The sequence below is a fragment of the Lynx canadensis genome, chromosome A2, assembly GCF_007474595.2.
Source record: "Lynx canadensis isolate LIC74 chromosome A2, mLynCan4.pri.v2, whole genome shotgun sequence".
NCBI lineage: Eukaryota > Metazoa > Chordata > Mammalia > Carnivora > Felidae > Lynx > Lynx canadensis.
The window spans coordinates 104137513-104153260 of NC_044304.2; the positions used below are offsets into that span (position 1 = coordinate 104137513).

Sequence of the window (15748 nt, forward strand, 5' to 3'; positions counted from 1 at the left end):
ACAAAGTTTTAAGCATTTATTTTATAGGGGATTTCTAATGTTTTTATAGATACACTTGATAAACAAAGACAAATATTCTGTTTGTAACAGAGTAGCAAATTCAATTTAGAGAAGACTGGGTGAAAATTATGTGATTGTGGGAATGCTTGATACAAAATTTTCCTTCACCATTATTTCACGTTTCCTTTAAAATGTAATGGGATTGGGTCATAAATAGGCACATAAATTCCAATGTACTTTTCAAATTTTCAGAGCATATCAATTTTCTTTCAAAGCACTTTATGTTCTGATGTAATGGTTCTGAAATATATAGAATGTAGCCTTTGTCAAGACTACATTTATGTGGTTGGAATAGAATTCTCCTATACTCTTCCATCTGTGTCATGCTAAGTCATTTCTGACTAAGGCTGATTTTGACTAATTTGCTTTACAGTGAGTGTTGAAGCTGGGATGGTAAGCAGTTATAGTTAGTTACTTGTTCAAGAGACTCTGGGAACATAACTGCTGCCCAAATCTTTTGCAATGCATCAACACAGATAATTCCTACAATGAGAACAACTATGCTATTAATAGCAAAAATGAAACTCTGTCCATAATGGCCGCTTTATTCTTAACAGTTGGCTAAAAGATAGGAGTAGGTGACTGGTACAGAGGAAACCTTGGACGGTTGGCTTGTAAGCTGGCAAAATAGAATTTAGAGTTTTATTTTTCTACTACTGTGCACGGTTCAAATCATTTGAGAAAATCTGAATCATAATAGGTGATTTTGTAAGTGTTCTGCTGAGTGGTACATACGAGACACACATTCTTTCCTTTCTATGTATACTTAGTAAATTAACTTTTTTTTTAATTTGTTAATGTTTATTTATTTTTGACAGAGAGACAGAGTACGAGCAGGAGGGGGCAGAGAGAGAGAGAGAGAGAGAGAGAGAGAGAGAGAGAGAGAGAGAGAGAGGAAAACACAGAATCTGAAGCAGACTCCAGGAGCTGAGCTGTCAGCACAGAGCCCGACACAGGGCTGGAACTCATAAACTGCAAGATCATGACCTGAGCCAAAGTTGGACATTCAACCAACTGAGCCACCCAGGTGCCCCCAGTAAATTAACTATTAATGTCCAGTTCTTGGATATGGCTGATCATCTAGACAGGGGAATTATGAGGGATTTCTCATTTGTCTTCCATATCTCATATATAATCTGGTTTTAACTTTTTAAAAAAAGTTTTTACTAATAAAGTTTTAGAGCCAAGTTTTTATTCCTACCCCCCTACAAAGAATGCTATAATTTCATTCTAAAGGTATTTTACCACTGTGATAGTGTTTAAAGTCTACGACTCTCGTATCTAAAATAGTTACTTTATTGTTGAATTGAATGAAAAAACTTCTTCCCAAGTGACCAGAAAAACTTCAGGGATTTTCTGATCTTGAGTAATGACTGTATTATTAGAAGTTGTGACTATATTACTGATTACATGGCTTTATAGCAAACTTTTTCTGTAAAGGGCTTGCTAGTAAATATTTTTGGCTTTGTGGACCATATGGTTCATGTCACAACTGCTCAACTTTGTCTCATTTCCATGGTAGCAGCCTAGACCATAGATAAAGAAATAGGTGCAGCTGTGTTCCAATAAACCCTTAAATGCCAAAACAAAACAAAACAGCAACAACAAAAACCAGGCCATGGGGTAGATTAGATGCACAGACCATTGATTGCTGACAACTGGTCTAGACCAACAGTTTGATAAAAGCCATGAGATAAAAATTTCTATCTTTAGAATCATAGAGTGGTAAAGTTAGCAATCTCATATTTTAGTTCATATGTTGTCATTTCTAAGCCAAGCAAGGGAACAGTAAGTTGAAGCTAATATCATTAAAATTCTTTAGGTAAGAAGAAATGCTTAAAGAGGATACAAATGCAAACAGATTAGAGAAATGGAAAATACAATAACCCTTTTACCTTCTGTATATAAAATATTGTAGAAATCTTAGCTTCTCCTTGAGCTTCATCAAATTCTTTTATGGAAATTTCACTCAAATTTCTACTGGCTGTCCTAAGCAATCTCTATAGAGACTTTTGAACATTTTAATACATACTCTGATATTTCCAGTTGGTTCCCCTGCCATCATCTCTAATGCACAATATAAAATATCCATACAATCATATATTTTTTAAGTCTATTCATTTATTTTAAGAGAAAGAGAGAGCAAGCTTGGGGAGGGGAGAGAGAGAGGGAGAGAGAGAATCCTAAGCAGGCTCCATGCTGTCAGTGCAGAGCCTTACCCAGGGCTCAATCTCACGAACCATGAGATCATTACCTGAGCCAAAATCAAGAGTTGGATGCTTAACTGACCGAGCCACCCCAGTGCCCCTCCACATGATCATCTTTGACTCATTTATTTCTATCTCTGCTTCTACAGTCTGCCACTAAGTGCTAAAGTTATTTTCCTCTACTGTGTGTTGAAATCTACTTACTTTTGTCCATTCCCACTACTGATTCCAGTCTAAGCCCCTATTACTTCAGCCTCACATTATACGACAGTGTCCAGCTGGCATCCAGACCCACATGTCTTATCTTTCTAGCTTAGTCTGTACATGCTGACAGATTAAACAGTGCTTTCATCAGGTCCTTGCGTCTACCACTTATTGAACAAGGTCTAAAATACTAAACAAGATTTTGACATTTACAGCCTCCTACAAAATCACCCCAGGTTGTAGCTCACATCTCTGGAGCTTCCACCTACCTACTTTTTCTGTGAACACATTTAATGGTTTTGCTTTTTCTTTCCCCAAATGCTTAGCTTGTATAATTGATCTTATCTCCTCTCCTTTCTATTTATTCTAATGCTATGGTACAAGACAAGTCTCAGCCTTCTTTAGGTCTTTCTTAAGCCCTTTAGTTTCAAATGGCTGCTTTTGCAATGGGTTAAGTTTCAGTCTTTCACCAGTGATACCATTTCCCTAACCAAATGGAAGCTCCCTGGCTTAAACATATGCATTCCTTCCTGACACATGTGGCTCTTTCTATACAGTCTTCTGAATTCAATCATGGTTGAATGAATGACCAACTAGAAAGTCTGCTGTACAGGACAGGATGGGGTAGCTTCTCTATAGTCCTTGCTGATTGATGCTAATCCTGACCATACAATTATTTGAATCATCAAAAGCACCAGTCGGCATTTAGGTCTCTGATCAGGTAAGAACAAAAAGGAAAATAGCAAGAAACTGATAGGTTGATCATGCAGAGTTCTGAAAACAGCCTTGACCATCAAAGGAGGAAAATTCTGCCTTTTTGCCACTAGCAAAAGATATTTCTCTACTCCTAATTCTCCTCATTTCAAGTTTCTGTAGGAATATAGACTCTAACAATCTTTAATCTACCAAGGCAACAAAGAAAAAGGCTATCTTCACATGGAAGTTAAAGAGTTTCTTCTGAATGTATTGATGCAGAAATGATTTGTTACAATGCAACTTTCTCTTCCCAGATATCCTGGAAATAGAAAAGATTGTCGATGTAGAGTAAGAAGTCTGACGAGTATACCGAGATTAGAAAACATTATATAAGTATTAGGCAGACGAAGAGGCACCAGTAACGGGAAAGCAAGAATGGAATGACCAGAAAGGCAGGAGACAGTAGCACTGAGGAAGTTGAAGGCCCCATTACCCAGGAGGAAGAATGAACAGAGGTTTTCAGATACGGATATGAGATGATCGCCAGTAATCACAGAAAGAACAGTCTTTATGCAGATTGTGTGTCAAAAACCAAAAGGCCCATGTTAAAATGGTTGCATTTATGCCAACAATGACCTCTGTGCACATTCCCTGGGGCCATGACCTAGCAGGAAGGGTAAAGAGTTAACATTGAAGGAAGACTTACTATGTACAAAGTGCTGTGGGGATCGTTATGCCCTCAGCCTCTGGGGGAGGAAATGAATGAACCACAGTTGTGTAGTGGTTAAGGAAGAGTTTGGAACTGGAGCTGTTTTCACACTTGTGCTGCTTTTACCCTATCTTGGATTTCCTCCAGTGGTGTTCTATAGAAATTCATCTGTTTTGCCTAACTTAATTTCACACTTCGATCCTTGCGCATTACGTGTGCATAGATTATAGAATATCAAAAGTGGAAAAACCCTGAAAGATCATTTGGTCCAACCTTCTTTTCTTTTTCTTTTCCTCATGTAAATTAACTGAGACCCAGGAAGGTGAAGGGATGAGCAAGCCTTATCCTGTGTTCATGAAAGAACGAGACTAAAACTCATGTTTCCTGATTTCCTTACTCAAGTCTGTTATATTATAAACTCTATGTGGGGCCTGAGTTGCATGCAGTTGTATGTCTGACTCAGAAGGAATGAGCAAGGTAGAACAAGAAGGCCTTGTATCACTCAATTTCTCGATGAATGGTTTGAAATGGGGAGAACGACTTTCAATTCTAAATACCTAAGGCTCTATAACTATAACAGAGACAGTTATGTTTGAGCCACTGCTGATGGTGGAGGATAAATAAGGAAAATTAAGCAGGTGAAATAAAGTTCTAAAAATCACTAGGTAGTTAGTATTATTTATAAGCTAAATTTTATGTTTCAAATAGATTTCTAAAAGGATGATGATAAAAATAGAAGATTTTATCAAAAAGGAGCTTTTTATGTCAAATTTAAAAAGCAATCCAGGGCGCCTGGGTGGCTCAATCAGCCAAGCACCTGACTCTTGATCTCAGTTCAGGTCATGATCTCAAGGTTCATGAGTTTAAGCCCTGTGTCTGGCTCTGCAGTGACAGTGTGGAGTCTTCTTGGGATTCTCTCTCTGTCCCTTTTTCTCTGCCCTTCCTTCTAAGTACAAAAAAACAAAACAAAACAAAAAAAACACAAAACTTAAAAAGAAGCAATCCTTTCACTGTAAAGGATCACTATCAACAAAAACTGAAATTCTGTGTGCCCAGACTTTTGCATCACTATCACATATGTAACTACAAATGAGGGGCAAAACATATTTGTATGAATTAAAAAAAAAGGTGGCTGGGTATTCAATTATGTATTCAGCTACATTTTAAATATGTATCAGGAACTACACGGCTATAAGTCAATATGAGTAAAAACAATCATGATATCTAAAGACTGAACTTGCTACAAGTATAAACAACATGTTCCAGAGCTTGAAATGTATTACCCACAGTATCTAGTAAATAATCATACTATCCAGTAAATGTTGGAAATGATTCCATCTCTCATTTCTGCAAGATTCGGTATTATCTAGTAGTGCAGACAGATTGCAGTCCACATATGGCAGATTTTGAGTAAATAAATCTGCCATTTAAAAATCAGTACTGAATATGAATAGAATTGGGCATAGCCATGACAACATTAGGGATGTCATTGCTGAAAATTTCTGGTAAGTTAACCAATTACATTACATGCATGCACCCATATAGTACATAAAGGCAAGGATATAAGGATCATATTGACTCTTTTTTTTTAAAAATGTTTTTTACTTATTTTTGAGAGAGAGACACACACACAGAATGTGAGCAGGGGAGGAGCAGAGAGAGGGAGACACAGAATCCAAAGCAGACTCCAGGTAGCGAGCTGTCAGCATAAGCCCGACGCGGGCCTTGAACTCACGAACTGTGAGATCATGACCTGAGCTGAAGGTGGACGCTTAACCGACTGAGCTACCCAGGCACTCCAAGGATCTTATTGACGCTTAAGGTGACAAACAAACTGTTATGGAATACCAAGATCCAAAAACTAACCAAAAAACCCCAAACAAGGTGCAGGGTACAATAGTCATGAGCTTCTCAAGAGCTCGTTTTATCTTAAATAGGAATGAAAGAAAACTTCAACCAGAGGAGTTATAGTCTAATGTCACACAACAAGAGACACAATTTAAAATGATGATTTTCCATGTTCCTGTGTTAGGTAGAATGGGTAGTAAGAGACTGACATCTGCTCTGTTTGCTAAGCATAGCATCAAAGTGGCAAACTCATTAAGCTAGTGGTTAAGTTAGCGACGTTGAAGAATGAAAAGCAAATCGATCGGCTGTGGGATGGGGCCTCTCACCTCTTGCCTGTCGTCCAGGCCCACAGCCCTCCTGGGCTCCAGGGCTGTCCTGTTGCACACTCCAAGGGACTAACTGGCACCTGCGCCATTTGTGAGTCTTCCACCTACAAGAGGAGAACAGAAGCCTCACACAGAGGAAGCAAACACACAAGGCGAACCAGAGACCTATGGTGGCACGGAAACATGACTCCGAGAGCTGCAAAGGGGAATTTATTTGAATATGTTCAGTCCTATGTAAGTGTAGTTTAGATCTCTATCAAGACACAGAAAAAAGGAGCATTAACTATAAAAGTACTTTCTATGGCAGTGGAGACAAGAGTCCGTCATGGTCGCTTTCTACAGAAATGAACTCTATCCATGCGCTTAGCCTTTTGTTAAAAAAGTGAAGTACAGTTAATATTTCTTACATTAGTTTCAAGTACAACCGCATTTAGCCTTTTTATTGATTAGGACTGGCATCAGTGTAAGCTATAGTACTAGAAGTGATGCATCCCATTTAAATAAGTTATGTTTATTTTAGGAAAAGTTTTCAATTAGCAATAATCGCGCCTCGGATAAACCTCATTGGCTACGATACTGCCACTGCGCAAAGCTAGGTTATGTTTATTTTATATTCAAGTTATGAAACTGTATTCAGGTCAGGAGCCTTTTATCATTTGGTTAACAATGTAGGTGTAAATCAGAAACTGCGATTACAATACATTTTACAAAAACAAATCCCCCAAAGAAATAAGTTTGGGCTGAGAGTTGTCAGGCAGTGTTCATAGTAAACATGTGATTATACCGTCTGTCATATCAGCATTAAATACAGGTAAATTAAGATGGCAGACTTGCCATCAGATACACCTTAAGTTATTTTTGATCACACCTTCTATCAATTAATGCCCTAATGCTTCATTTGTCATCAGATTGCAACGATATACCGCTTAAAGTTTCAATTAGGTGCCTTCTTTTCATAGTTATGGGGAAAATTTTCCCTAATAATTACCAACATGATGATAAACAGCTTGAATCACCTTAGTTTTCCTTGAGGTGGCCACAAATGAACAGAACAGACATCTTGTTAGCATCACTGAAATAAATATGTCATTTTGTGAGCCAGAATGCCAGCATACATGAGGAACAGGTGCTCTTTCGAGCCAGGGGAAGCATGCTTAGACTATTTATTCCTCTATCTGGAATGGAACTGCTTTTGTGTTTCATAATTATTAACCATTTTATGAATTTCTTTTTTTAAAAATTTTTAAAAATGTTTATTATTTACATGTGAGAGAGGGAGAGAGAGACAGAGCACAAGTAGGGGAAGGGCACAGAGGAAGGGAGACACAGAATCCGAAGCAGGCTCCCGGCTCTGAGCTGTCAGCACAGAGCCCCACGCGGGGCTTGAACTCACATGCTATGAGATCATGAGCTGAGCCAAAGTCGGACGTTCAACAGACTGAGCCACCCAGGTGCCCCCACTTTTCTGAATTTCTTATAGTTTATATCAACATAAGGAACTTCCCCAACTCCCCGGAGCTAGTGATACAGTTTGGAAACGTACACAAGTGTTTGTCTCCCTGGAGATAATTCCAGTGGTGCAGCAGCAACTTTAAAGAGGCAAGAGATGGCACGCACAGCCACACATCATACAGACTCCACTGAGCCTGGGGGACAGCGCTGGCTTCCTTCTCTCATCGTCGAACAGAAAATGGTCTTGTAGTGTGTGCTCAGTGCACAGCTTACAACGGTTTTGTTTAGAACTCTATTACCTGTAGCTCTGGCACACTTGAGGGGCCTCACAGGCTCTCTCTTCGTAGAGCGGGTCCGTGCAGTCCCTGCCTCCATTGGCTGGCAGCTGAATGATGACCCGGTGCCTAGCCTGCTTCTTGACTCCGGAGTCCCCTGGAAGGAAGCAGCTTTTTAACTGCTGTACTCTGCATTGACAAACAATATCCAAATAGCAGCCTGTGTGAAGACATTACATGGATTCCAGCTACATATGCTTTGACATCTGTGAATGAGCGGCCTCATCCGTTCTAGTTATTTCCTAACTTCTCCAGACTCTTATGCTGAACACCTGATCAATTTATATCCCCAAAATGTGAAGAAGAGAGAAAACAGTTGCATAGTCAACTAGCCTTCCTAATGTGCAGACACAAAGTAAATGCTCTTTTATATATTTCCTTCCCCTTGAGAAATATGACAGATCTAATTAATATATTTTCCTCTACCTAAAGTTTATTTTTATGCCATTTCACATAGTCCCGATTACCACATGGGACTCATACAGTCCTGATGAATCTTTCTTAGGAGACTATATTCAATGTTTTAATGTGAAATTTTATTTCTTTGTTATTCACTTAATTTGAATGTTTATTTATTTTTGGGACAGAGAGAGACAGAGCATGAACGGGGGAGGGGCAGAGAGAGAGGGAGACACAGAATCGGAAACAGGCTCCAGGCTCTGAGCCATCAGCCCAGAGCCTGACGCGGGGCTCGAACTCACGGACCGCGAGATCGTGACCTGGCTGAAGTCGGACGCTTAACCGACTGCGCCACCCAGGCGCCCCTGTTATTCACTTAATTTGAAATGCATACCTCATAAATTATTCTAGTCATTTATTATTCATGTTAAACAGTCTAAGATCTTCAATTCAGGTCACATTCTAAACATCAGGACTGTAACTAGTGAAATGAAAGTGGTTTCTTAGAAGCAGAATTTTTACAGAAGCATTCAAAATAGTAATTACTGTAGGTAAATAAATCCAAATTACATTTTAAAAAACCAATGGAAATAATTAAGATTTACCTTCAATGAAGATATCAGCTTGACAGTATTACTGATATAAAGATGTCCAAATATTTTTGTATTTGAAACAGATAAGGTATAAGACTTGTCAACTTTAATAAAAGATATTCCAATTTACAATATATACCCTTTAAGGATGGATGGCCACATGGCACAATTTTACTTAGAATTGTAAATTCTCAAGTAAATTGTAAATTACTTAAAAGAATTCCCTAAAGAATTATGTTAATAGAGTTCCCCGATGCATTTACATTTTTTACAAGATCATTAAATATTTCATATGCAGTTATAGGAACAGAAAAATTTAGAAAGGTTAGCAGTCCCTAACGATGGATGGTTAGTAAAAAAAATTAAATGAGGGGCACCTGGGTGGCTCAGTTGGTTAAGTGTCAGACTCTTGATTTTGGCTCAGGTCAGGATCTCATGTTTCATGAGACTGAACCCCACGATGGGCTGACAGTATGGAGCCTGCTTGGGATTCTCTCTCTCCTCTCACTGCCCCTACCTGGCTCTCTCAGTGTCTCTCTCTCTTTCTCTCTCTCTCTCAAAGACAAACTTTAAAAAATCTTTCAAGACGTTAAATGAAACATTCTTAAAGTAACTGAGTCAGTAGAAAAATATGATGTGACAATCAGAACTTTCCTATAAGGGACATCTTTTCTCATGAAGCTGGGGTATCCCTGAACATGGGACTCTCAGCAGTGTGGACTAAAAATTTCCAAATTAGATGGGAGAATGAATCAGATTAATGATTCCTAAATGTCTATGTAGAATAGTTTCTTTCAAAACATTAAAAAGGAAAACCAAAACAGATTTCTCAGCCAAAACCCAGAACTACTAAACCAGAATCTTTGTGAGCTGGGTTTGGGGATCTGATTTTTACAAAGCTTTCCAGGGAATTATGATGAAGAGCCAGGTTTGAGATCTACTAGAATAGATGACCCTGTATGTCACATACCAATTTAAGATTCTAGGGTTCACATGTGCCTTTTTAGGATTATTCCCATTGTGGGGGGAAACCTGTACTATGAATAATCAGAATACTACAGGTAATAAAGCAGGGAATTAGGGGCTGGAGGTAGTGGGTAGTAGAGAACTGAAGTATTTGCAAAAATTGTCATAGACTTTTTAACATAATAATAGCAGTTTGAGTGTCAGTTGCAACTTTTACATATTAAATATAATTTATCTAGGAAAGATCTAAGAAATGCCAATGGGACGGAGTTTTAATAAAATTGCTAATGCTGCCTCCATCCATTATGTTGTCCAGTGGCCCCTATTTTAAGGTCCAGGTGATAAATTCTTCTAATAATACAGAGCTAGGAAAAATTTTGTTTCCTTTGACAATCTATTAAGAATCTTACATGCCTCAACTTTTTGCTTTGTTCACCAGAATCTCAGGGCTACTTTTCTTCTCAATTGCAGGAGCTCACCTTAACTTTGACTTTATAGTACAATTTTTCTCTTCCTCTCCCCTCTCCAACTCCATTTACTACCTTCTTTTACACTTTCTATTATTTTTCTTTTTTTTTTTTTTTAGTGTTATGATCTGTCTTATATAAACTAAATAACCATTCTTATCATTTGTTTAGCATTGGGGGAAGAAGGGAGGTGTTTGTTGAACAAGGAAAAAAGGGAGAGAACACAGAGGAGCAGGTCTTCGTTTCCCAGGTGGTCAAGATTCTTAGAGTCAATAACTCACCAGCCCTTCCCTGCCTGCAGGTAGACAACAGACATGGAATTGAGACCCAGGGATCTGGAGCCTGGAGGAGATGACGAGTTCAGCATCACTGGCACTTTATACAGTAAAGCTCCTGGTCACTATCTGTCTAGATATCACAGGGGACATAGGCAGGGCTGTTCAGATTTGAGAAGCAGCAGTTACTGTTTCAATCCTACTTCATTTTTTGACTTGAAAGGAAATTTTTCACTCCAGGTACAACTCTGAAACATTCTACTGCCTTTTCATCACAACATCCACGGGCTTGTATTTGATATGTAAGATCACGGTAACTCTTTCCACTTCCACAATTGATTCCACAATGGCAATCCGTTTATTCTTTAAAGAAGTTCAAATACCTTAACCTTGTGCAACCCACAGAACAGAGACTGTGAGCTGATGAAAGCAGAACACTCCAAAGCTGTAACACCTGCGGAGGAAGTTTAATGGGTTTACACAGGAAGTGTCATGACATCCATGTTTCTATCCACTGGGAGGTTCACTTCTTCTTAGATGTCAGTTAGGAAATTACTTGTATACTCAAAGAAACAGCACTGTGGAACTCAGCCAGGTTACAGAGTCCTCAGATCAGAATGCAGACAAAAGAAGAGCTACAGCACATGTTTAAAAGAAAAGTGGAAGGTTTCTCACTGATAACTTGAACCGACAAACTCGGAATTTTACAACCTTCATAGTTCCCTGCACATCTTTACACCCAATTTATTATATGTGGTTGACAGACATGTATTGTTTCCATTTATATTTAATAAATATTTGCTGAATGAGCAAACACATTTATTTCACTTCTCGACTGGAGTGTAAGTTAGCGTCCTCTATTTCTTTTCACCCACTTCCTCATAGTAGGACGCACATGGGTATGAAGTCTGTGCACTGAGGATTAATAAAATATAAGGGATCGTTTTGTTTACTGGAAGTGATAAACATGGGGAAAACAAAGAAATATTCCTGTAGTGTTTATACTTGAAAATATATATCTAGGATGGGAATAGGAAAAAAAGATTATACCTTCAGAAAACAATTATGTGATAATGATGGTAATGAGGGACATAGACTCAAAGGGCATGCAATCTCTCATGTAGTTACATCATTTTACAGATTTTAAGACAGTCAAGATACATTTCACCAGAGAAATTACTTGATGGGAGGACTTAAAGGGCAGGTAAAACTAAGATTTAAACTGGAAGTGAGATGGATGGCAGGCTGAGCAGCACAGTGCTAGGAAATTGAAAGGGAAAGGTTTCATGCAAGAAGCAAAATATAACAGTGGTTTTCACATCTTTGGGATAATTCTAGTGCTGTACTGCTTAAGGGCATCAAGATGGGATAGATACTTCTGCAACATCCCTTCTCGCTCTCAAGTCAATAAATGCAGTTAGAAACCAAGGATTTGAACAGTGAAATGTATTATTTCATCAAAAGTAATGATACTTTTAAGATTACAGTTGTCAACAATTTATATGCATAAATGTTTCCTATTTTTTTAGGAAAGTCCTTTGTAAAAATTTGTAAACATCTGGGACAAGTTAACAAGGGCATGGGTTTGAGGACTCAAATTACTCTCTACTCAATACTGATCTTTATCAGCATTGATTTTTCAACACATATCTTGAGAGAGGGCTGAATAACATTTGAAATAATTCTTCTTGTTCTTCCTGTGATACTAGGCTTTTCTATTCTGTCTTTTGCAAGACTATAGTGTAATTTTACCTCTTTACAGTGATTTTCTAAAGGAGGAGCTCTCCATTTTCATAAGTTCAAAACTCTAATAAGATTGAGACTTTACCTGAAGAATTAAATTTAAAAGAACCACTCTACCTTGAATTAGTTTTCTATTGCTATGATGTATCCTTGGACACTGAAATTTGTTTACCATTTATTTATTAAAAAAAATTTAATGTTTATTCATTTTGGGGGAAAGGGAGGGGTGGAGAGAGAGGGAAGGAGACACAGAATCCAAACAAAGCAGGATCCAGGCTCTGAGCTGTCACGGCTGGGCTTGAACTCACCAGCCGTGAGATCAGGACCTGAGCTGAAATCAGACACTTAACCAACTGAGCCACCCAGGTGCCCCAACTCTGTTTACCAGTTTTAATTGTGTGCAGAAGTCGGTGTTATTTCAATGAAGCTGAGATTGTTCCCATTTCATACCAAATAATGAAAAAATAAACTAACCACATGTCATTGCTTTTTATTGTCCTTAGAACAAAAGGCTACTTTTCTATAACACCATTGTATCATTATTATCAGTTGTTACAGCAGTCCACAGGCAAAAAAAAAAAAAAAAAAAAAAGAAAGAAAGAAAGAAAGAAAGAAAAGGCTTCTCCAGGAGCACAAAGCATCTTGGCAGTGTTGTCCAACAGCAACCCCCTCTCCCACACCCTAGCCTTTATTTCCTCATTACACAATTAGAGCTATTCTTTTTAAGTCTGAATGCCTAAGTTCAGGGTTTCTGAAAGTCTTTTGTTAGAGGAGATTCAATACAGAGCTTCCAAAGAGAACAAACAGGGCTGATCTCCTGCTCCTGCTGAGATGACCTATGCTCAACCAAACACAGCCCTGCCTCTCAGAGAGCCTCTTGCTCCTCACAGGACAGTAGATTTCTGAGCTGGCATTCGTGTACTCCTTGGCAATCACTACTCAGGAGCTCCAGGGGAGAAGAGCATCCCAGTGGCACCGTGCATTTTATTTACAGCAGCTACTAAACCCTTCAAGAGACCAGCCCAACTAAACTCATTATATGTCACCTGTCACTCACCACAGAAACTAGCATCCCTGCCAGCACCTGCTCCTGCCACCCCTGCACGCCTTCCATCATCAACTGAACCCACAGCACTCCCTATAACCCGATTTTCAGTTTCTCATTTTGTTCCATCCTCTCTCTAATCCTTCCACCTTGACACCCATAGAATACACAGTCTTTCATCTTCTATCTCTTGGAAATTTTCCTTCATATTTTTTGCCACTGGAAGCTGATTCTATTCATTTCCATCTTTCCTTCTCCGTTGATCTTTAAAAATCTCCAACTCTTCTGTCATCAACTTGACCATCAGCTATCCACCTGGTAGCAGCCAGCTACCAACATCTCACTAGTTAACAACTTTAGAATGTCCCTCCTTGTAATATTTTCTCTTCCTACTCCTGGCACCACTTGGGTGGCTTTGGTATTCACATGGTTACTCCATGGAAGGCACTGCGCTCTGAATCACTGTACCTCCTCACCTTCAGTGGCCTTTTCCTCCATTTCAAATCAAACACTAGCTCCTTCTGTTCATCCCTTGATGCTATTATTATTAGTACTTACGCACTCTCATCATTAAACATCTTACTTTCTGGACACTCCTCCTAATCTTCCAGTTAAACGGCTTCAGGTCTCATCTTACTCAAATTCCTCAAACGCAATTGAGACTGCCAGTCCACTTTCCTTCTCACTCTTTCATTATCTACCATTCCCTTCATGACCTCACTTCCATCCCAAACCAACTTAGATTCTATACTCCACTATTACAAGAAATCCTCCCTTGAAAACATCTTTGACTCCCTGTTCCTCTCTTTTTTTCTTGTTCTCTCCTGGGAACGCCCCAACTCTAATCAAAAGCAAATATTTTGTCACATTTTTTCTGCACTAACGCGGCTGGAGAAACAATGCCAACTGTGTTGAGCAATCCCGTTTTAAAGACATAACTAAATGGGTGTTACATGTTGCCTAGAATCAATTTAATGGAATATTTCATTTTTTTCAACTTTATTTTCTTGAAATACTTTAGAGCATTTCAACTTTTATTTTAAAATACTTAATATAAGGAAATATTTCATATATGCAAAAGGCAAAGGTTTTTCCATCTTCAGATATTTCACTTAAAAATGTGAGATTTGTGTTAGGTTTCAATTATATGATTATAAGTGTAACCAAAAATATTTTGGGATTATTATTAAATGGCTTTATTTCATACTAACATGAACTTTAAGTATAACAACATTAAGCATAGAATTTGAAAGTACATGAATTTCATGTAATAAATAACCTTTTTTATTGAAGGGATGAATAACAAGTAATAAATTATTTAATGGTAAACAAATAATTACCAAAGAAATACTGACTGATAAGAAAGCACAATTCTGTTGCTGCTTATGACCAAACCAAATGATTTCATCTTATTTAGAGTTTAAGAAAATAAGAGAAGAAAATCCGGAAAAACTGTCAGTGACACTGGTTTATTACTAAGTTGAATACCATTATTTTAAAAACATTAATGCTTGGGGGTGCCTGGGTGGCTCAGTCAGTTAAGCGTCTGACTTCAGCTCAGGTCATGATCTCAGTTTTGTGAGTTCGAACCCCATGTCGGGCCCCACATCAGGCTCTGTGGTGACAACTCAGAGCCTGGAGCCCGCTTCACATTCTGTGTCTCACTTTCTCTGCCCCTCCACCGCTCACACTCTGTCTCTCAAAAATAAACAAACATTAAAATTTTTTTAAAAAACATTAATGCTTATAACTTTTTGCATCAAAAACTGTTTAGATGTCTTAAAAGACTTAAAATAAAAATTTTGTATTCTTTCTCACTTTATGGTTTAATTTTATTTGATATTTTCAAGGGTACCAAAAATTTTTTTAAAAGCATAAAATGGAACTTACGTTTTAACTGTATAAAATGACAACCACACTGTAAAAATAATCCATTATTAAATTTATAATCTCATATAATTTCTTACAATTTAAATAATTTTCAACAATTTACAGTAGTTGTTAATCTAGAAGTTGACTCAATCTCTTTAGTAAGAGTCAAGAAGCATAAATAAATAAAAGCATGAAAGAAATTTAAGAAAATCTATCTATTTGTTGGGAGAGTAAAATAAAACAATAGGAGACCGTTTCAGTGCCTGGGTGGCTCAGATGGTTGAGCATCTGACTTCAACTGAAGTCATGATCTCATATGAGTTTGAGCCCTGTGTCGGGTTCTATGCGGACAGCTCAGAGCCTGGAGACTGCTCCGAATTCAGTGCCTTTGTCTCTTTCTCTCTCTTTGCCCCTTCCCTGCTCATGTTCTGTCTCTCCCTTTCTCAAAAATAAACATTTGAAAAAAAGTTTTTTTTTAAATAGGAGACAGTGTCACTTGTGACACTGAGAGAAAATTTGCTCAAGTATTGCATAAGTCAACTGGAGGATAA

The 15748-nt window shown here is 38.1% G+C and overlaps 1 protein-coding gene and 1 pseudogene across 1 annotated transcript in view; both read right to left on the bottom strand.

Annotated features, from left to right (window-relative positions):
• Positions 1-15748, bottom strand: part of THSD7A (thrombospondin type 1 domain containing 7A) — a 258940-nt gene that overhangs the window by 75940 nt on the left and 167252 nt on the right. Inside the window, exons 10-11 of the mRNA XM_032592420.1 lie at positions 7802-7934; positions 6051-6154 (exon numbers count right to left, since the gene is read on the bottom strand). Coding sequence (XP_032448311.1) covers positions 6051-6154; positions 7802-7934 — 237 coding nt within the window. The remainder of the gene's footprint in view (positions 1-6050; positions 6155-7801; positions 7935-15748) is intronic.
• On the bottom strand, positions 6534-6644 carry LOC115509554 (annotated as a pseudogene).